The sequence below is a fragment of the Bos javanicus genome, chromosome 11 (genome assembly GCF_032452875.1).
Source record: "Bos javanicus breed banteng chromosome 11, ARS-OSU_banteng_1.0, whole genome shotgun sequence".
NCBI classification, from domain to species: Eukaryota; Metazoa; Chordata; class Mammalia; order Artiodactyla; family Bovidae; genus Bos; species Bos javanicus.
Window position 1 is genome coordinate 104936569 of NC_083878.1, and position 20367 is coordinate 104956935.

The following is a 20367-nucleotide window of genomic DNA, read 5'->3' on the forward strand; positions in this document are numbered from 1 at the left end:
GTGGCCTGTCGGGGGATCATGGTGGTGGGGAGCCGTGGCCGGGGGAGGGCACACAAGGCGCTCTCCGGGGACGGCAGCCCGTGCCCTCCCGGCCGGGGCAGGCGGGGCGCTGCGGCTCTCCCTGTCTTCCTGCGGCTCAGCCGTGGCTCACGGGCCCATGGGGAGCTGTGCTGCACCTGGAGGTGGGGTGCTCCGACCCCCTCGTGCTCACCCCGCTCCGCTCTGTGGGGAGGCCCGGAGCCGGCTTCGCTGAGGGAGGCGGGTTCCGGCACAGCCAGGGCTCTGGACCCCAGGGGACCGCAGCCTGACGGTGCGTCGTCAGCCCGCAGGCGTCCGTGCGGGCCCGGCCACGCTGCCCTGGAGCCTCCTTGGCGCGTGCAGGGTGAGAGCCAGGCCTGCCGTGCCTGTGGCTGTGCTTTGTTCCCTTGAGTCAGGTTGTCCAGCGCCGTCCTGTGCCCGGCGGCGGGTCTGCCTCTGCTGTGGGCGGGGCAGCCGCGCTGGGGTCTGCCTCTGCTGTGGCTAGTGGCAGCCGCACCCGGCGCCTTCCCTCTGGCAGGGCCCGTGCCAACATTGCCCGTCCAGCAGTCGGTCAGCGAATGCGGGCAGTGCCGGCCACTATCCCGTCGCCAGGGGGGAACTGGCTCCTAGGACTGGGTCCCAGGCCTCCCGCCCACCCCACACAGCAGGGCCCCCTTCGCGCTGTCCCGTGGGCCCTCTCTCTTAGTCTCCCCAGCAGACCCCGCCCCGCTCACCTGCACTGGCTGGGCCCTGGGCCTCGGGGCTTCCTGCCTCCTGTGCAGGAGCGCTGACCCTTGCCTGGGGGCCGTGGGGGTGCAGCAGGGAAGCCTGAGGGGGCCCTGCTGGGGTGGGGGATGGGCGTGGGTGGACACTGCCCTTCTGCGTCGGAGGCCTGCTCTGGCCCCTGCAGTTGCTGTGTGGCCGCCCTCTTGGAGGCCTTTGCCGCGCTCCCCTGACAGCTGGCAGGGCCTTGGCTCCCTGCTGTCATGGCCCCTTCTTGGCCCCTCTGGTTTCTGGGAGGTTACAGGACAGCCCTGATCGGTGTTTGAGACCTCGGGCCTGGCCTCAACAGAAGTAAGGCCCCGGCTCAGACGCCCCCATGGATGTGAGCTGGACCACAAAGAGGGCTAAATGCTGAAGAACTGACGCTTTCGAACTGCTGTTCTGGAAGACTCTTGAGACTCCCTCAGACTGCAAAGAGGTCCGACCAGTCCATCCTAAAGGAAATCAGTCTTGAATATTCATTGGAAAGACTGGTGCTGAAGCTGAAACTCCCAATACTTTGGCCACCTGATGCGAAGAGCTGATTCATTGGAAAAGACCCTGATGCTGGGAAAGATTGAGGGCAGGAGGAGAAGGGGACGACAGAGGATGAGATGGTTGGATGGCATCACCGACTTGATGGACAAGTTTGAGCAAGCCCCGGGGGTTGGTGATGGACAGGGAGGCCTAGTGTGCTGCAGTCCAAAGAGTCGGACACGACTGAGCGACTGAACTGAAGCCCATCCTTGTGGTGGGCTTCCCCAAGTGCCACCTGCCAGAGCCTGAGATCCGTGGCCTGTCAGGGCCCATTGGCCTGCCCGGCCTCCAGGGTGATGCTTGGCCTCACGGAGGGAGGGTGGTGGTCTGGGCCTGGATTTGCAGGGCTTGGCGCCCTCCCTGGTCAGTCGGTTGGCATGCCGGCATCTGGGCTGCTGATGTGGGGTGGGCAGGAGTGCAGCTCCCAGGCCCTTCCCCGAACCGCTCCCCTGGGCTCGTGGGGTCTCTGGGGTCGGGCTGCGGTTCCTGGGCCCGTGGGGTCTCTGGAGTTGGGCTGTGGTTCCTGGGCCCGTGGGGTCTCTGGGGTCAGGCTGCAGTTCCTGGGCCCGTGGGGTCTCTGGAGTCGGGCTGCAGTTCCTGGCCGTCTGCCTGAGTGCAGCTTTCCCGGGCCCCTCCCGGGGGCCCCTCGTGGCCCAGAGCCCGGTTGGCCCCGCCCGCAGTTCCCAGGCCCCTCCGCCGGCCTGCGGCATCAAGTCCGGACAGGTGTGTGTGTGTGTTCAGGGCGGCCGCCCGCAGGGGGGTGCCGGAGGCGGCGTGCCAGCCCCGTGAGTCACCCCGCGCCTGGGCGTGGGGGTGGTGGGGGCCGGGCTGCGGGCTGGCGTGACGGGGCACGCTGCCGGCCAGGCCTGGGAACCGGTTGCGGCCCTGGGGCGGTGGGGGGCTGGGGGCTGCGTGTGGCCTCCTGGAGGGGCCGGGACAGGCCCAGGCCTGGGCGTGGGGTCTCTGCGCGCCTAGGGGGCAGCGCTTTCCTGCCTGTGGACCAGGCCACGCCTCACAGGGACCCTGTGGCCCCCACCCCCCTGTGCCCACCTTCAGCGTGGGCCTAGAACCTGCTGGGGGAGGGTAGGTGGGGAGGCAGACGGACATGGTGTTCAGGCCCGAGGTCCAGGGGTTCCGTGTCCAGAGCACCTCCAGGCCAGGACCTGGTCCTCTGTGCCAGGGATGTCCCGTCCTGTCTGGCGGGGGTTGCCGCGTCCTGCTGAGCGCCTGCGGGCCCCCGGCTCCCGGGTCTTGGGGGTCAGAGGCCAGAGGAGGGCCCTCCACTGCTTCAGTCGGGGCGGGGGCACTTAGAGCCGCACGGGTTCCCGTCCTCCTGAGGGTCAGCACCCTTCTTTTCTGCTTGGCGGCAGAGCCAGCAGAGCCCTGGAGGAGTGAGAGTCGGGGGCCCCATGGTGGGGTGGGGTGCTGGCTGTGCAGGCTGGAGAAGGAGCCAGGTCTGGGCCTGGAGAAGTCCCGCCTTCCAGGGCCGGTGTGGGCACCACTGTGAGGGGTGGCTGGTGGGCTGGGCTGGTCTCCCAGGTCTTGGGGGTGGTGGGGCGCGGGGCTGGAGCAGGGCAGAGCTGGCAGGGGCCTGAGAAGGCAGTACGCCTGGGGTGGGGACCCTGCCCGTCCTCCGGGGCGGGGGCTTAGACCTGAGCTGGCATCCACAGGGCTGGGCCCCTGTCCTGAGCTCCCTGCACTGGTGTGAGGAGGGCTTCCAGGAGTGGGTGTCCCTGGCAGGAACACGCAAGGGGAATGAATGATTGTGTCTACTCCGAGGGCCAGGGCTGGGACCGAGAGGGGCGGAGGGCCACACCAACTGGAGGGGGCTGGGGTGCTGGGCGCTGAGGCCTGTGTGGGGCAGGCTGGGTCTGCGGGAGGGAGGTGGGGCTGGGCTTGCTGGCAGTGACGGGTGGAGACCTCTGGTGAATCTTTTCCAAGATAACGGTCAGCAGAGGGCTGGGGGCCCTGTTCTGGGCTGTGGGGTGGCTTCCCTGCGCACCAAGCCCCTGCCTTCCGTGGTGTTCCGCGGTGTTTCCTGGGAGTGGGGACAGGAACAGTCAAGTGCTCCTGTGGGGCAGGGGGCGCGCAGGTGGAGAGACCCAGCCTCAGTGTGCCCACCGCCGGGTGTGGCAGCTGGGGGTCCTCTGCCCCTGCCCCCCACCCCCAGGCTGGGCCCGGAGGGCCTTGGTCTCTGCGCTGCACCCCTGCGTGCCCTCCCCCACCAGGATGTGAGCGAGAGGGAGGGGCCGCGGGCTGGGCCCAGGGCAGCTGGGGGCTCCGCGTGGCCCTGGCGCGGCCGCCTCCGCCCACCCCGGCCCTCGCCTGCTGTTCTCACCACTGGCCGTGCGGGGAGGAAGGAAGCTGAGGGCTGGGTGGTGTGTGTGTGTGTGTGTTTGTTTTTGCCTGGGCTCTGGGGCCCCTGGGCAGGGCCCGTCCTATGGCTGCCAGCACCTTGACTGCCAGGGTGAGAGGCCTGGGAGAGGCAGGGGTCTGCAGTGGGGCTGGGGGGCCTCCTGGAGGCCGGGAGGCGGGCATCGAGGCAGGTCTAGGACAGCTGGTGGGAGCGAGAGGCTGCCCCCGGGGCGAGCCCCACACCCACGTCCTCACTGTTGCTGGACCAGCTGGGCCCAGAAGCGAGGTCAGGACCGGGCCCCGGTGCTGGGAGGGAACAGCAGGTCTCGGGTGAGGGGTGCTGGGGGCGAGGGGAGGGGCCTTTCAGGCCCCCTGCTGACCCCCTCCAGCTACATCTGGGTGGACGCCGAGGCTGAGCAGGGGGCAGCCTGGGGCTCGGGGCTGGGGGCCTGCGGTCTGTGGCTTGCTCTGCTCTCTGGGGGGCAGACTCTGCCGCTGTGGCCGGCCTAGGCCGCAGATGCGATGTTGATGAGCGTGGCTGGGGAAGAGACGTGAGTGCCATGGGCTGCTCCCGGCTGGTTCAGCCTCTGTGGGTCGGCTCCCCGGGGCCCCTCCTTTTCTGCCCACCCAGAGGCACTGCAGCTCAGGGTTGGGCTCAGCCCCGGCACACTCTGGGCGCCTTTGGCCGGGCCTGGCCAGGGGCAGGGCCTGGTTGGTGGGACTCTCAGGGCCTGCTCGGACTTGCAGGCTGAGGGGACCCACAGATGTGGCTCGTGTGTGCGCACGGAGGTGAGGTGGCCAGAGTCGAGCCCTCTGAACACCCAGTCCTGCGAGAGCCTGCAGGGCATCTCTGCACAGGTGGGTCACGTGTGTGGGGAGCCTCACGGCCGAGGCCACCAGCCGGTGGGGCAGGCCCAGCGCCTGGCCAGCTCCACTTGCTCTGAGGGTGCAGAGGGTGGATGGACTGGGTTGGGGCAGGCCAGGAGCAGGGACTGTCCACGTGCAGGCTGATGCTGGGGTCTGGGGCTGAGGGGACGTGGCGGGTGGGGGCCAGCTGCCAGCCAGACGGTGCCCTGGGCTCGACTGGCACTGCTGGGAGTGAGTCTGTGGTGACTCTGAGAGGCGGCCCCGCCTGCCACCTGTGGGGCTGAGCGTGAGCGGGCCTGGGGGTGGTGGCTGGAGGTAGTTCACATGACGGGGCTTGTTGGCTGCAAATGAACTGAGTCAGTTGGGCGAGGGCCCGGTGGACGTCACGGGCGCCTCCCGGCCGTGTCCTGGGTGTCCCGGACCCCGGCTGCCCGGCCGGGCCCTCAGGCAGCTGGGGGGGAGCCGGGCGTCACGGTTGACCACCAGCCACAGCTGAGTTGGCCTGGCCTGCCCCTAGACTGGGCTGGGCTGGGATCCTCGCCGCAGGCAGGCAGGCCCCCGCCACACCCCCGTCCACCTGGCGAGTTTAGTCCAGCGCGCTCCCAGGTCCAGAACTGGAGGAGCAGGGAGCCGCAAGGAGGAGCGAAGCGGGGAATCCCGGCCCATGCGGAGGAGGGGCAGCCACAGCCTCGGGCCCGTCGGGCCAGGATCCTGCTAAAACCAGGCCTCCGCAGAGGCTGTTTGTGTCCTTATCGTGAAAACCACACCACGTGCGCTTGGCAGACGCCCAAGCCAGGCGAGGTAGGAAGGGACGCCCCACCTCCCACCCCAGAGCCGAGCGACCTGGAGTCTCCACTTGCCCCTGTGACCCCGGGGAGTCCCCTCTTCCTCGCCGAGCCCCCAACTGGCTGGGTTTCCGCGAGCATGGACCTTTTCGGGCAGGGTGGGGTGGGATGGGGATGGACCCCCTCACCTCCCGCCCGGTCCCACAGTAGGTTGGGTTTCAGGTGGAGACTACAGTCGGGGCCAACGTGTGCCCGGGGGTGTGGGGTGCGCGGGAGACGCGGGCAGGGGGCTGCGGCTGGGTCTGTCTGCCGGGTCAGCCTGGGCAGGGGTACCCCGGCCCTTCTGGAGGAGTCCTGGGAGAGGAGGGAGGCTGCCTGGGCCCCACGTGGGCAGCAGGGTCTCCATGTGCCCAAGGGCAGGCAGGGCTGCCAACGTGTCTGCCAGCCGCCGTGGAGCAGGCAGTGTGCACGCAGCGTGCGCAGCCAGAGCCGCCGGGGCAGCCGGCCTGTGTGGCCGGATGTGTACAGCTGTCTGGACCTCGGGCCTCCGGGGGCGGGGGGCCGGGACTGAGGACCCTGCACTTGCCTGTGCAGGAGCAGCAGGGGGCCCTGTGATGCATCCCCCACGCCCCCCGCCCCTTCCCGCCACTGCCGGCCCCGGGGCTGGGCCGCTGGCCGCTGGCCTACAAAAGGCATTCTGTGCCCCGGAAGAATGACCCCGTTGTGTGGCTGGAGGGTGGCCGGGAGCCACGACGGCTTCCTTCCTTCCCAACTTCCTGCTTGCCCTCCTCTTGGGGGCAGAGCCCCACCTGGGGCCCAGCTGCTCCTGCCAGGGCTCTGCTTTCCGGGCCGGGGGCGCCTCGTGGCTCCCCCCTGCCACCCGGCAGTCAGAGCCCTGCTGTCCACCCACCTCCCTCTCCAGGCCCGCTGGCCCGTCCTGGGCTCAGCCTGGGCCTCTGCTGCCCCTCCTGCACGACCTTTGCTGCCGGCGAGCAGAGGGGCCAGGTGGAGACCTGAGGCTCGGTGGCCGGGGGTCTGTGGCCCCCATGAAGGCTGTGTCGGCTTGCTCCAGCGCCCCAGCTGGGTCAGTGCACCCGGGGGGTTGAGTGTCTGGGGGCAACGGCCAGCCCCGCATCCGGAGCTGTCGCCCCATCCCTGCATCCTCACGCCAGCCTGCAGCTGGGGCGCTGGGCTCAGCCAGCCCGCTTGGCCGGCCCACACCCCGGCAGCTGGCAGCCGTGAGCGGGTTTGAACTGCGGCCCGGGCCTTGCCCTCGGCCTCTGCTGGCCCCTGGCTGGGCCCGGGTCCCATGCACGGTGCTGTGTGCAGGCCGAGGCTGAGCTCAGATTGAGGAAACGAGGCTGGGGTCCCCGTCCTCCTCTAAGCAGCCTGTGCTTCGGCCGATGGGAGTGGCCTGTGGTCACAGGTGTCTGGGCGAGGGTGGGGGGCCGGGCGGTCCTGGGAAAGGGGAACTTGGCCACTCTGGCGAGTTCCCAGCTGCCTGGCGGAGACGCTGGCCTCCTGGGCCCCTTCCCAGGCTTCCGCGGCCAGCTCGCCTGCCACACTGCAGCGCCAGGGGCCGCGGGACCCCAGGCCGGCCGGCCGGGGGCCGGTGCGGCTGCCCCCGTGGTGGGACCTCTCGCCCACCCTGGCTATGAGGCTGCACCTGCTGGCCTCTCTTTCTGGAGGCGGCCTGGCCTGGTGGGCGGGGGACCGCAGGTGGCTGGCAGGTAGGGCCAGGCTGGGGTGGGAGAGGGGCGCTGGGGGCCTGGGAGGGGCCAGGGTCTCCCCTGAGGGGTGTGGCGTTCCTGGCGGGTGTCTGGGCCAGGCAAGGGCAGGTGAGGACAGCTGGGTGGGGGCCAGGCGTGTCCCCGCAGCCCGTGACCTTCCCGGGCCCCGTCGTGGTCATCCAGCACGTGCCCGGAGCTGGGCGTGCTCAGGGCTTCTCGTCGGGTCCTGAGTCTTCCCCTGGTGTCTGCACAGCAGGTGTTGGGTGGGAGAGGAGGAGGACTGCCTCTTGTGTCTCCTCGCCCCGAGGGTCCCTGGATGAAGGCCTCTTCGGGTCTGGCTTGGCCCTTCTTCACACGAGGAAACTGAGGCCGTGGCGGGCAGAGCTTGTCTAGCTGCGGGAGGCCCTGGACCTGCCGAGGAAGCTCCGTGGGGTTTGGGCTGCCCAGGGCCGGCCTGGGAAGGACAGCCGGCCCTGGCCCTGGCTCCGCCCTGCGTCTTGGCTCCCGTGGGGCGGGCAGGGAGGCCTGGAGGAGGCTGGAATCCCAGGGGGTCCCAGCCCCTGCATTGTGCAGGGGGCAGCGCCCGTCTCCGCCTGGCTGTGAGGCGCTCGGTGCCGTCACACCACCCCCATGCCAGGGTCACTCGTCCGCTTTGCCAGTGCTCCTGTAAGGACGCGCTCCTCTGTGCCCGGTTTTGAGGGGACGCCAAGGTCCAGAGACATGATGTGACTGTCCCAGAGCCACACGGCGGTTCAGGGAAGGGACTTGGCGGCACGCGGGGGAGCCAGGAGCACTTTGCCTGTCCAGGCCTCCTGAGTCCCTGCTGTTGTGATTGGCCAGGGTCCTGCCCCCACGTCTAGGGTGCGTCGCTGGCCTGGCCGTGGGGTGGGGGCTGGCCCGGCTTTCCTTCCGCCGCGTGGATGGTGGTGGGCGCCAGGCGAGGCTGCTCCAGGCAGGTGTTAAGTGGGCATCTGAAACGAGAGCCTGCTGGAGAGCGGGGCTCCGGGCTGCCTTGGCTGGGGGCTGCCTGCCCTCCCCTGCCCTTTACAAGCCTTGCCTGTGTTCTGCGCAGTCAGGACCTCAGGGGCGGGCACCCAGGCGTGCTGGTGCCACGCACGCGTCCCGGGGCTGGTGTCGCCCACCCTTGCTGAGTGACCCCGAAGGCTGCTCCATGTCCAGGTCTCCGAGCCCAAGGTTTCTCGAAGGCCGCGTCCTGCAGCGTAGAGCCCTGCACAGCGGGGGCTCTGCCTTCCTGATCTGGAGGCGTTGGTGGGGGTCTGTGTCCACACCTCTCCAGCAGCTGTCCCTCGAGGGCAAGCACTGGGCAGCCCGACAGGCCTCTTCAGCGCTGCTGTGGTTTTCTCGTCCGTAAAGGTGGGTGCAGGGAAGAGAATTTTCCAAGTCGGTTTGTTTCTTGACACGACAGAACATTCAAAGTCACGTGAAGCGACCTTCACACGGAAAACGTCCTGGGCTGGCCTGGGCGGCTGTGTGCTCGTAGAGGGTGTGGGATGTGCTGGCCCTGAGTCCGGAGTTCTTACATAGAAGCAGTGAGTGTGTGTGTGTGGCGGGCACTTCGGTTGCAGCCCTCGTGTGACAAGGTGTCATCGTGTTTGGTGGCTGGGCCGGACATTCTGAGCCTCCGGCAGGCACGCCGCTCGTCACCCTGGCGGAGGGGACCCTTGTTCAGGCCGCACACAGGAGGCGCGCGCGAGGTCTGGGGACCTGCCGGCGTAGAGCATGCACGTGGCTGCTAGGCATTTGGTCGATTTTTTTTCCCCATCGTCTCCTGCCTGGCTTCTCTCGGTACCGCCTCCAGCCTTTTCCAGTCACTCATGGTCTGGGAAGTCCTCCAGAGCAGCCCGTTAGTGTTGCGGGTAGCATCGAGTCACTAGGCCCCAAGCAAGGACGGCTCCCTGAGTCAAACGTGTGCCACGTCTGAGCGTCTGCCGTTGGTGGCTGCTGTCTGAGCGCACCAGGCCTTCCTGCTCATCTCCGGGGTCTTCCCGCACCCGCATGTGCAGCCCGCTCGGCTCTGGGCAGGTGCGGATGCTGTGCTCAAGGCCTCTGACGGAGCGAGGTTGTGCTTTGCTGTCTTTCTGAAGGTGCAGGTGGCAGCCGATTGCTCGCGGGCCCAGGTGCCAAGGGTTGCCCAGAGGTCCAGCGGGCTGCGAGTGCCCAGGAGGGACCGAGCCCCGCTGCCCACAAAGCTCTGTGGACGACGTGTGGGTTTGGGGAATCAGGATGGGTTTGGAGCCTCGAGAGGCATGGTTCTGGGTCCCTGCTACTCTGTGTCACGTGCCGGGGGGGCGGGCAGCTGTGAGAGCTGGAGACCCCTGCCTGCCTGGCTTGCGTCCCCTGGCCTTGGTATGGCCCCGCCCCGGAAGCTGGGCCTCCTGGAGTCCAGCTGCCCTGGGCCAGGGTCTGGTCACTGCAGCCCCTCAGCGTGATGCTGCCCTGGGGGTGCGTGTCAGCCATCTGGCTGGATGGTGATTGGCAGCGCCGGCCCCCACCTCCCGTCCAGAGCTGCCTGGGGCTCGCAGCTCGTGGAGGCTATCTGCCCGTGTCCCGAGGGCAGGCACCAGCCGTGGAAACGTACAGTCCCCAGGTCCCCCTCGCACACCGTCAACCCTGGTCTTGGCCCCTCCTGGAGGCTGTTTGTGGTTGTTGGCGAGGCCAAGAAGGCCAGGAAGGGGCAGCGGGTGTAGGGCCAGAGGCCCCGGCCCCAGGGCCCCAGAGCAAGGCAGGGGTGCTGGGGAGGCAAGGAGAGGGTGGGCTTTGGGATTGAGGGGCATGGTGGGGATCATGGGAGGCTCTGGTGGTGGCCGAGGGCACGGGGGTCCTACTCCCAAGTGACCAGTGCAGGGGCTGCCACGGGGTGGGGAGGGCACGCTGAGCCAGCCACTGTGGCCTGGCTGTGGCCAGATCCGAGCGTGGCCTCTTGAGGCTCCGTCTGTACAGAGGGCCTGATGGGGCCCTCACGGAGGTCACGGTCATCCAGGCCCAGGGAGGCTTTCCAGCTGCCAGCCGGTCCGTCGCCCCTGCCTGGAGCCCCGTGGGCTGGACGTTGCTGCGGGAGGTTGCCGAGGCTCGTGGGGTGCGGGTGCAGCCTGTCCCTGTGTCTCTTGCGTACCCCCACTGCAGGTGGCTTCCGCCGGCTTCTCCCCTCTACTGCCGCGGCGGCCCCTGAAAAGTGCCCGCTAGGGGTTGTGGAGGGTCTCAGCCTCCTGGCCGCTGGCCCGCGAGGTGCATCAGGAGCGAGGCCTTAGGGCAAGGTGCTCTGTGAGGTCAGGGTACATGATGCTCTGTGAGGACGGGATGAGGTTCTAGGGCCTCCCGGGCTTCGGTCCCCCGCCGCAGAGTGGGGACCCCCTGTCCTGTCCCTGCACTTGCTGGGGGCCTGGGGCGGGGACTGGAGAAACAGCCTGGCATCAGCAGGTCCCCAAGGGGTGGCCGGGGTGGGGGTCAGATCTGGGGGACAGATCTGCTTGGGGACAGTCCTGCCAGCTCGTGAGCCCCCAGGTGGGCCGGCTCGGTGGGACGTAGCCCGAAGGGGTGCCGAGGTGCAGTCCGCGCGAGCCTCCCACCCAGGCTTTTAGCAGGGGAGAGTGGGGGTGACGAGCTGGACTGCGTGGGGGCCACCGTGCTGGCCCAGGCGGGAGGTGCCCCCGCCGCGGTGGAGACGGGGAAGCCCCGCTCCAGTTCTCGGTCTGTCTCACGGGAGCAGCCCTGCCTCCGTCTGCAGAGGCCCTGCCGCCTGCGCCTCCGCTCATGACAAGCACTGGCCTGGTGACTCCGGCTGAGTCAGTGTCGGGGGTGGGGTTGAGCCTCTGCCCCGGGAGGACACCGAGGGGCCAGGCTCGAAGCACATTGCGGTGGTGGGGTCTCCAGAAGCCCCCCAGGAGCCCCTTGGGTGCCGGGCTGGCTCTCTGCACCCCCAGGTCTCAAGCTTGGCCCTGCCGCACCCCTCGCGTGGCTCTGGAGGTGCCGAGCGTCTGTGCCCACATCTGAGAAATGGCGATGCTTGAGGGCAGTGGGAGGGCTGGGGATGTCCCGTAGAGGCCAGCCCACGTCGGGCCCTGAGGAGCCGCCCTGCTCCCTGACCGCCCGGCATCCTGGGGCGGGAGGGCCCCTGGGATGGCTGCCCCCATATCCAGCACAGGAGGCCTGAGTATCTGCTGGGTGTCCCCCATGCCGCGGGGCTGCGGGAAACGCAGAGCAGCAGACAGGCCGGGGGTGGAGGCACCCGCGTTCCACGACAGAGCTGGGTGGCGGCCCCTGAGCCTGCGGAGCGGCGTGGCTCAAAATGAAACAAGCATCACTTCTTTTCCTGTTGAAGAGAAACCGCCTCGCCAGCCCGCGGGCTTGGGGGGCCCCCTTGCCCCCCAGACAGCCGTGGGGCAGGCGGGGTTTCATCAGGAATTCCCCCACTCCCCGTGTCCCCTCCTCCGCCACCTGGGCTGGCGCCCCGGAGGTGCTGGGGAAGGTTCAGGGGTGCTGCCTGGACGAGAGGCTGTGGTGCCCGGGAGCCCCTGCCGGGCCCCAGAGAGGTGAGCGTGCTCCCAGATGCCCGCGCTCGTCGTCCCCACGGTGGGCATCCCTGCCGGCAGCAGGTCCGGCCTGAAACTTGGGGCGGGCCTCCCGGGCTGGCCTGGGGTCTCTGCGTGAGAGTGAGGGGTGCTGGGCGTCCGGGGGAGAGCCGGCTCTGGCGCTAGGAGGGGAGCACCCTGCCCTCCCAGCCCCTTCTTCACCCGTGGGTGGGACAACGGGCTGCTCGAGTCCCCAGGCTCCCAAAGGGCAGGGCGGCCACCGCGGCTGTTCCCCAGACTTGAGCTTTGCCTTGAGGATGCTCTGATTTCAGGCGGGGGCGGGGGCAGGGGCGGGAGGTGCACAGGCTACCTTCTGCCAGCAGGCCCTGTGTTTGGGGATCTCCGCTTTGCAGAGGCCGCGGCGGTGACGGCGTCGCACGCAGGTTCAATGGTGCTCGTGGTAAAGAATCCGCCTGCCAATGCAGGAGACGCGGGTTTGGTTCCTGCATCAGGAAGATCCCCTGGAGAAGGAAATGGCAGCCCACTCCAGTATTCTGGCCCAGGAATCCCCATGGACAGACGAACCTGGCGGGCTACAGTCCTCGGGGTCGTCAAGAGTCGGACAGACTGAGGGGCTGAGCACAGCCTCAGCTACCCCGTGGCCCCCTCCCTATGGCCCCCCGCCCCCCTTCTGTGCTTCCTGCCGGGGATTCCAGCAGGCCTGGGGGTTTGGGTTTGGCCCCTCCCTGGCCTCCCCCCGGGGCAGCTCCTGTCTGGCCACTGAGCAGGAGGAATGACCCCGGGGTGGGTACGGGGCCCTGTCACTGAGGTCGCCTGATCCTCGTCGTCCCCAGCCGTCTCTGGAGTGGGACCCAGCTGGTGGTTCTGTGGCCTGTGCCGTGGGGTGGGCACCTTGCTGGGCGGATGGAGAAATGGTACCCAGGTAGGAGCCTGGCCCTGGGGTTGGTCTCCGAATGCCATGGCCACCGTCCAGTCATTGCCAGTCCTGACCCTAAACGCCCCCAACCCCCAACTTCACCAAAGGCTCTGGGGACAGGCCCACCTGCTGGGCTGACCTAGGGATTGGTCCATCTGGGGTCACCTGGCTGAAGAACCGGCCGAGCCCCGAGGTCCAGGAGGCCCTGGAGTCATGGGGGCAGGGGACAGGAGGGTGGCGAGCTGGCATTTCGGGAGCCAGCCTTCAGGGCACCTGCAGTGTGCAGGAGGGGCGAGGGGTGGTATCCGTGCAGCAGGACCCGTTATTCCGAGGCTCCGAGCAGCCTGTGTGGTGGTCTTAGCACCCTGGCAGAGGGGGCGTCTTGCAGCCAGGGGCCCAGGCCAGAGCTGCAGGGCTCCGCTGTGGTCTGGCCCCAGCGTCCTGGGGGTCTGGCCAGGTGTGTTCCCTGCGCTGGTGAGCCTGGCTCCCCGAGCCATGGAAAGTCAGGATGAACGGAGCTCTGGGACTCGGCTGGAGCAGTGGCCCCTCTAGCTTCAGTGTGCCCCTCAGCCCCGAGGGTGCCCCCAGGGAGTGCCCTCCGTGGGTGCCTCTCTGGGTGCTGCAGGAACTGGGGGGAAGCTGGTGCAGACACGCCGGGTTGCTGCTCTTGCTTGGCCTGGCATGCAGGCTGGACCCCAGCCCCCTGGGACTGTGAGCTTCCGGGGGTGGGGCTGGGGGCAGCCTCCTGCCAAGACCCCGGCCCGAGCGCCCCACCTAGGGCCCTGGCACCGTTGCGCCTGAGCTCTCTTGTGGACCTGGAGGTCCAGGCGCCAGCTGGCCAGCCCCGGGAGCCCCGTCTGCCGCACCCCCGCCTCCCGCTTGCGCTCCCCACTTCCACCATGGCGGCCGGGCTCCAGCCACATCTGCCACCGCGGGGCCCAACCGCAGTGCCCCCAGACTGTGCCAGTGTGCCGACGAGGGCGGGCCCACCACTTCCCCTTCCTCCCCTGCCCCTGGCCAGCCCCGGCCGGCTCAGGACTGCCGTCAGAACCCCGAAGTGTCTCCCCATGTCCCTCGTGGCAGAAGCCACCCAGGGTCACCATCCGCCGCCTCGGGGGGCAGGGCAAGCGTCCCTTGGGTGGTGGTGCTGATGGTGGGGATGCTGGCCTCGGTGGTGGTGGTGGTGAGGCTGATGGTGGTGATGATGCTGGAGCTTCCGTCCACCGAGTCCACAGCCCCTGGTCCCTCTGGGCCCTGGTGTAGCCTTGACACCGGTGGAGTCATGCTGTCTGCTCCTCACTCAGCAGCGTCCTGCTGGCCTCTCAGCGTCCACTCTGCCTGCCCTCTCCTCCCCCTCCCCCAGGTGTCACAGAGGCTGGGAAGGGCAGTGCCAGGAAGCAACAGTTGGCAGCTGCCTGCCTTCCACGCAGCCTGCTAGGGTGGAGCCCTGTCGGGTGTCGGGGTGTCTGAGTGGTGGGCGAGGGGTGAAGGAGACGCGTGTCTTGGATCACTGTGTTCCCGCTCCTGTCTCCTCCGGGGTCTGGAGAGTCGGGGCTGCCCTGGGCTCTGATGTGGCCCCTGACGTCAATGGCCTCCTGGGCCTGGGACCCTTCTGGCCGGTGGGGAGGCCCCTCCCTAGGGCCCCTGAGGCCGCCTGCCTGCTGGGCTCGACCCTCCTCTGAGGCTCCGAGGTGGAGGCCGAGCTGACCCGTGTCCTCCACGCTGGAGCTGAGGTTTGGGGCGTTGTTGGGGAAGGGGCCATGTTACCCCAGAGGAGCCGCAGTCCAGGCCACCTGAGCCCCGGCGTGGAGGCCATGGGCTGGCCGTGTTTCCTGGCCCACCCTTTGCAGGCCCCTGGCTCGGACTGGAACCCGGCCCTGCCGGGGCTCTCTGCACAGCAGGTGCGCCCACTTAGAGAAGGGGCGCTGCCCCCGTTCCTGAGGGCCCCATCCCCATGGGGCCTGGGGACCTTCCTGCCTCCCCACCCCCCACCCCCTCCAAACCCCGGCGCGCCGTGGTCCTGCCGCAGGCCCCACGGCTGCCACTTCTGCCTCCCGCGGGTGCCAGGGGAAGCAGTCCTTCCGGAAGGCGGGGGCTGGGGGTGGGCGTCCCAGGAAGCTCTGGAGGGCCTGCCAGCTCCCCGACGAGGGTTTCGGTTCCGGGGGTCTGGGGGAGGGTGGTCCTCGGGCAGGGTGGGGGGAGCGGACGCCTGTGCTCAGAGCCTGGCTTGGTCCTGGTTGGGTTGGGGGCTGGCTCCCTGGGGCTCTTCTCGCTCCCCCCACCCCCCGTGCCCGTCTCTTTCTGCCCCCTGCCCAGCTCCTGCCTGGGGCCCCTCCCCACGCTCCCTTGCCTCTGCTGGGCTTCCTGCTTGGCCGGGCCTGGTGCCCTCCTGGCCCCCAGGATGTGCAGCCTGGGCTCTGGACCCCAGCTTGGGGCCTGCTTGGACCCCGCCCTGCTGGGTCCTGCAGGTTCGGGAGAGTGGTGGAGCCCCCCAGCTCTGCTTTCCGAGGGTTGGGGGTCCGCTGGCCGCGAGGCTGTGAGGCTCACCTTGGGCTGGCATTTCCTGTCGCCTCCCCCGCCTTCCCTGGCAGAGGCCGGAAGGGAGTTGGTGGGGGTTCCCCGGCTTCCTTCTGGAGGGCCCGGGCGGGGAGGGAGGCAGGAGGGTCCTGGAGGGCTTTCTGGAGGAGGGAGCCTATGCAGTTGGGGGCTGTTGGCTGGGGGAATGCCCCCCGGCCCCCAGAGGGAGCCCAGGGCCTCCTGCTTGGCCATGCCCGAGCTTGCATACAGCTCCACGGGGAGCTCACCATCTCAAGAAGCAGCCTGTGCTTGTACCGTGGGAACAGTCTCTGACTTTGCTGAGTGTGACCTTGCACCCCTGCCCCGGGGCCCTGTGGGCACTGCTGTGCTCTGGGCGCTGAGCCTTCTGGGCATTTCGTCTCTGCCCCGTGGCATCTGTTTCTGGCCCCCAGATGTTTGCGTTTATAGCGTCAGTTTTACGGCCTGAAACGCTTTCTGTGCCAAGAAGGAGGTCAGTCCCTCACCCTGCCAGGCAGGCCTTCCTGACCCAAGCCTGGCAGCTCTTCTGCCCCTCTGCCCAGGTCGGGGCTGCCTGCCTCTTCTTGGAGTTCCCTGTGTACTCCCGGCCCGGCCTCCGTCTGAGGCCGGGTCTCACGGATTGCTGCTGGTCCCCAGGGGCCGGGAGGGCGTCAGCGGAGGGCGGTCCTGGGCCCGGCCCAGGTTCTGGGCAGGGAGATTCGGAAGTTGGGCTTTGCCCCTCCCCCGGAGCGGCCTGGGTCCTCGTGGGTGGGAGGGTTGGGCGTCAGCAGCTCCCAGGGTGGGGTCTGGGCCTGAGCCTTGAGCCCTGCAGCCCAGGATCAGATAGACATGTAGTGACCGCTGGTGGCAAGGCCCCTGTGAGTCCAAAGTGTGACTTCAAGAAGAGCCCTTATCGTAGCCACTGCTTATCGGAGGGTGGGACACGTACTGGCCCGGAAGAAGCAGGCTCCGTACACGTGGAGCAGGGGGTGTTCAGGCACTTTTCTTTCTAATGTTCCCTGCCTGGCCAGACTCCAGGAGACTCCAGAAGATACACCCAGGGCATTGTCACCCAGGCTCCAGGAAAGTGTCCACTGTGGCGTTGTGTGCCAACAGGAAGGGCCCTAAGTGGGAGTCTGGGGGCCTTGGGGGTCGCCGAGGTGGGCCTGGGCTAGGGGGGTCGCCGAGGTGGGCCTGGGCTGGGGTGGCCCCTCCCCGGGGCCCGTAGCCCCCTGGTCTGGAGCGGTTGGTATACATGTGAGCCTGGGAGCCGGCCTGGGGAACCAGGCCCTCCCTTCACATCTGGAGGGTGGGCTGTACCCAGGACCGCTGCCCCCCCCCGTCTCCTCTTTCTCCCAGTGCCCCCCTTCCTGGTGCCAGGCTCTCCCGCCCAGTTTTCCAGCGCCTGGCTCCCCCTCCTCGCGGTTCTCATACTTGGGGTGCCGCCTGGCAGCTGGCAGCCAAACAGGCCACTTCCCTCCTTCCTTCCGGCCAGAGCTTTCTCCTGCCTCTCCCGCCCCTTCCTGCCAGGGAGCAGCAAACAAACAAGCAGGCCAGCAGTCAGGCCCCGCAGGCCCAGCTCACACCCGCGAGTGTCTGCAGCTGTGGGAGTGGGGAGCTCTGCGGCCCTGCCCCGCGGGTATGGCCAGCCAGCAGCAGGGGACCCCCCGACCCTGCCATCTGCACTCCACCCCTTACAGGCAGCCGCCTCCGAGAAGCCCCTTTGTCTTCTCCTCCAATATGAAACTCTCCAGTGCCCCAGGCTGGCCAAGTGGAGGTGGGGAAACTGCAGGAACCCTAGGGTGACGTCTCCCTCTTGGCTTCAGACCCCAGTCTCGTTTCCAGAGGAGAACAGTGGGCGGCTCCCCTCAGGAGGCCAGGCCCTCGGGCTTCTGGATGCGGAGGTCGGAACGCTCACGTGATCTGTGGCCCCAGCGGTAGCTGCTGTGCTCTCTGGGGACGATGCCTGCAAAATGGATGTTGTAATGTCCATCTTGCTCCCCCTGCCCCTGTCCCCTGGAGGTTAGAAAGGTGCTTCTCGGGACTCAGTGACAGGGAGGGGCCTGTGCTAGCCTGCACCTTGCAGCGTGGGCTGAGGCAGGGTTCCTCACGCAGGGAGGGGGCGGCGAGGGCCGGTGAAGTGGGCATCCCAGGGGCCGTGGGGAAAGAGCAGTGACCGTGGGCCTGGGGGCAGCTGCAGGTTTGGGTGAGTGTGCCTGCTGCGCGTTTCCTTGTCCATCACAGGTGGGTGGACAAGGTCACGGGCCTTCACTGAGGTCAAGGGTGTGCAGCCAGACCTCGTGTCTGCTTCCCTTCCTGCATCCTGCCTGCTCTCGCCAACCCCTGGGGAAGATCTCTGGACACACAGGTTACAGGCATCCTCTTGTGGGTCATGTGTGAAAGTCGCTCCATCGTGTCCAACTCTTTGTGACCCCATGGACTGTACAGTCCATGGAATTCTCCAGGCCAGGATACTGGAGTGGGTAGTGAAGTCGTTCAGTCGTGTCTGACTCTTTGTGACCCCATGGACTGTAGCCTACCAGGCTCTTCTGTCCCTGGGATTCTCCTGGCAATAGTACTGGAGTGGATTGCCATTTCCTTCTCCAGGGGAATCTTCCCAACCCAGGGATCAAACCCAGGTCTCCCTCATTGTAGACAGACGCTTTACCGCCTGAGCCACCAGGGAAGTCCTGCTGGAGTGGGTAGCCTATCCCTTATCCAGGGGATCTTCCTGACTCGGAAATCGAACCCAGGTCTCCTGCATTGTGGGCAGATTCTTTACCAGCTGAGCCACAAGGGAAGCCCAGGAATACTGGAGTAGGGTAACCTTTCCCTTCTCCAGGGGATCTTCCCGATCCAGGAATGGAAGCAGGATCTCCCGCATTGCAGGTGGATTCTTTACCAGCTGAGGTGTCAGAGAAGCCCCCTGATGTGGGTGCTATGCTATGCTAAGTCACTTCAGTCGTGTCCGACTCTGTGTGGCCCCATAGATGGCAGCCCACCTGGCTCCCCTGTCCCTGGGATTCTCCAGGCAAGAACACTGGAGTGGGCTGCCATTTCCTTCTCCAGTGCATGAAAGTGAAAAGTGAAAGTGAAGTCGCTCAGTCATGTCCGACTCTTAGCGACCCCATGGACTGCAGCCTAACAGGCTCCTCTGTCCATGGGATTTTCCAAGCAAGAGTACTGGAGTGGGATGCCATTGTTTTCTCCCCTGATGCGGGTGCCGGAAGCCTAATGGCTCATAGGGCTGGATTGCAGTTCCCATCTATGCCAGCAGGTGCCGCCATCTGGACCTAGACTCCATAAGCTCTTACTTTCAGTGAAACGGTTTATGCTCCTTTCTGTGAATGGCGAGGGTTTTCAATGAGGCTGTCTTGCTGGTGCAGTGGCAGATGGGCCCTACTCCTTGGCGTGGAATTCAAGGCCCCCTTGTCATGCCCCTCCTCCCTCAGAGGGCAAGTGAGGGACGGGGTGCCCAGCAAGCTGGGGGCTGCAGGAAGGAAATGGGTAATAGCTCCCAGAGAAGGGGGTCCTCAGGGTTGGCAGAGCCTCCTGTGTGCCTGGGGGGGGGACCACCCCACTCTGTGGGCTGCCCAGCACCTCCATGGACAAGTTCAGAAGGCCCTGGGTGAGAGCTCGGCTCTGGCCAAAGTCGGGCCTGCCTGGCCGTGCCTGGAGGTGGTAGTGTCCTGCAGCGTGTCCCCAGGACTGTTGGTACTGGTGACCGATGTGGGGGGGAGGACTTGGGGGTGATGCCCAGACAAGGCTTCTTCCTGTTCTGAGCCTGGCGCTCTGGGCACGGCTGCTGTCAGGTTCGGGCACGCGAAATCCTCCTGGGGTTGTTGGGTGGTCAGGCAGAGTGTCCCCCCAACCTGGGGGTGCCTGGAGAGGGTCACTGCATTGCACCCCTGGCCTGCTCGACTTGTCAGAAGCTTGTGTGATCACCGCAGGCCTGGCTGGAAGACCCAGAGACCGTTTTTCAGATGGGAAGGCTGAGGCCCCGGGCGGGGTGGGGGGTGGGGTCCTGGTATGCTCAGGGCACCCTGCCAGACAGAGGCAGGGTTTGCTGTGGCCTGCAGCTCTGGCTCCAGCGGCCGTGTTTGGGCCTCTTTGAGTTCCCGTGGTCTGCTCAGGCCCTCGGGCGGCAGTTTCACCCCAGAGAGCCTTCCTCCTGTAGAAGCTTCTCGCTGAGCCCTCGGGGTGGGGAAGGGAGGCCCAATTAGTGCTTGACGGGACTTGGAAAACCCTGGGATGAAAGACCGGTGTGTGGGAGGTCCGGGCCTCTCACCGCAGCCTCTGTAGGCTGCCTGTCTCCAGGCCTGGCGCACGCCCGGGCCCCTCCACCAGGCCCACTAGGAAGCTCTCCGCCCCCGGGCCACAGGCCACCAGGCCCCGGGCACACAGGAAGTGTACCTCTCCAGGGCCCCGTGTGTTAGAGGGCCTGGGGGTGTGGTGTCTCGGCCACCGCTGCTTGGGCCCCTGAGCAGGCCTGTGCGGTGTGCGGGGCCCACCGTGCGTGCGTGGTTGGAAGGACGCGGGGCCTCAGTTCCCCGTCTGTAAAATGGGGTCAGGGGACCTGCCGTTTACCTCGCAACTTCACTCGCTCATCCACACTGAGCAGAGGACACGGACTGTTCTGCACGGTGGGTGTGGTGGAAACGTCAGCTTTCACCTTGACCCCCTGAGTAGATGGGCAGAGAGGCTGGCAACTCGGGGCCACCACGCATTCCAGGTGGATGGGCTTGGGGTGCTGTGGGTTCGAGGGGCAGCCATCTGGCCTCCCTGCCCGGGTAGGCTGTCAGCCTGCCCTTCCTACGTCTGCCTCGGGCCCAGCCTGAACCTCAGAGTTGGGCCAGGTGGGGCTGGTGCCCGGAGGGGAGCTCTGGGTGTGCCTGGCCGGGCCTCCCAGGCCAGCGGGGCCCTGTCCAGGGCAGTCCCTTGCCATTCACGACCTGGCGTGGTCGCTGTGGCCCAGGGGGTAGTGGGTCGCCGGTGTGGGCTCCTGACCAGCCTCCTGTGGCTTCTTGTCTTGCAGACTTCTCCACGCAGGTGAACTCCTCCTCCCTCAGCTCCCCCACGGCACGCAGCTCCATGGCCGCCCCCTCGCTGCACCCCTCCCTGGGGCCCAGCATCGGCTCCTCGCTCGGCTCTCCGGGACAGCTGCACTCACCCATCAGCACCCTCAGCTCGCCCATCAACGGCATGGGCCCACCCTTCTCGGTCATCAGTTCCCCCATGGGCCCGCACTCTATGTCGGTGCCCACCACACCCACCCTGGGCTTTGGCACCGGCAGCCCCCAGGTAAGTGCGGG

General features: G+C 67.6%; 1 protein-coding gene across 4 annotated transcripts in view; it reads left to right on the forward strand.

The window, feature by feature from the left end:
* The window catches only part of RXRA (retinoid X receptor alpha), a 93105-nt gene that overhangs the window by 45153 nt on the left and 27585 nt on the right, over nucleotides 1-20367 (forward strand). For 3 of the 4 annotated variants that reach the window (XM_061434152.1, XM_061434154.1, XM_061434153.1), the window contains exon 2: nucleotides 20091-20356. In XM_061434152.1, the coding sequence (XP_061290136.1) occupies nucleotides 20091-20356 (266 nt within the window). Of the gene's footprint in view, nucleotides 1-3692; nucleotides 3785-20090; nucleotides 20357-20367 lie in introns of those variants that run through there. The other variant, XM_061434155.1, reaches the window with a different exon arrangement.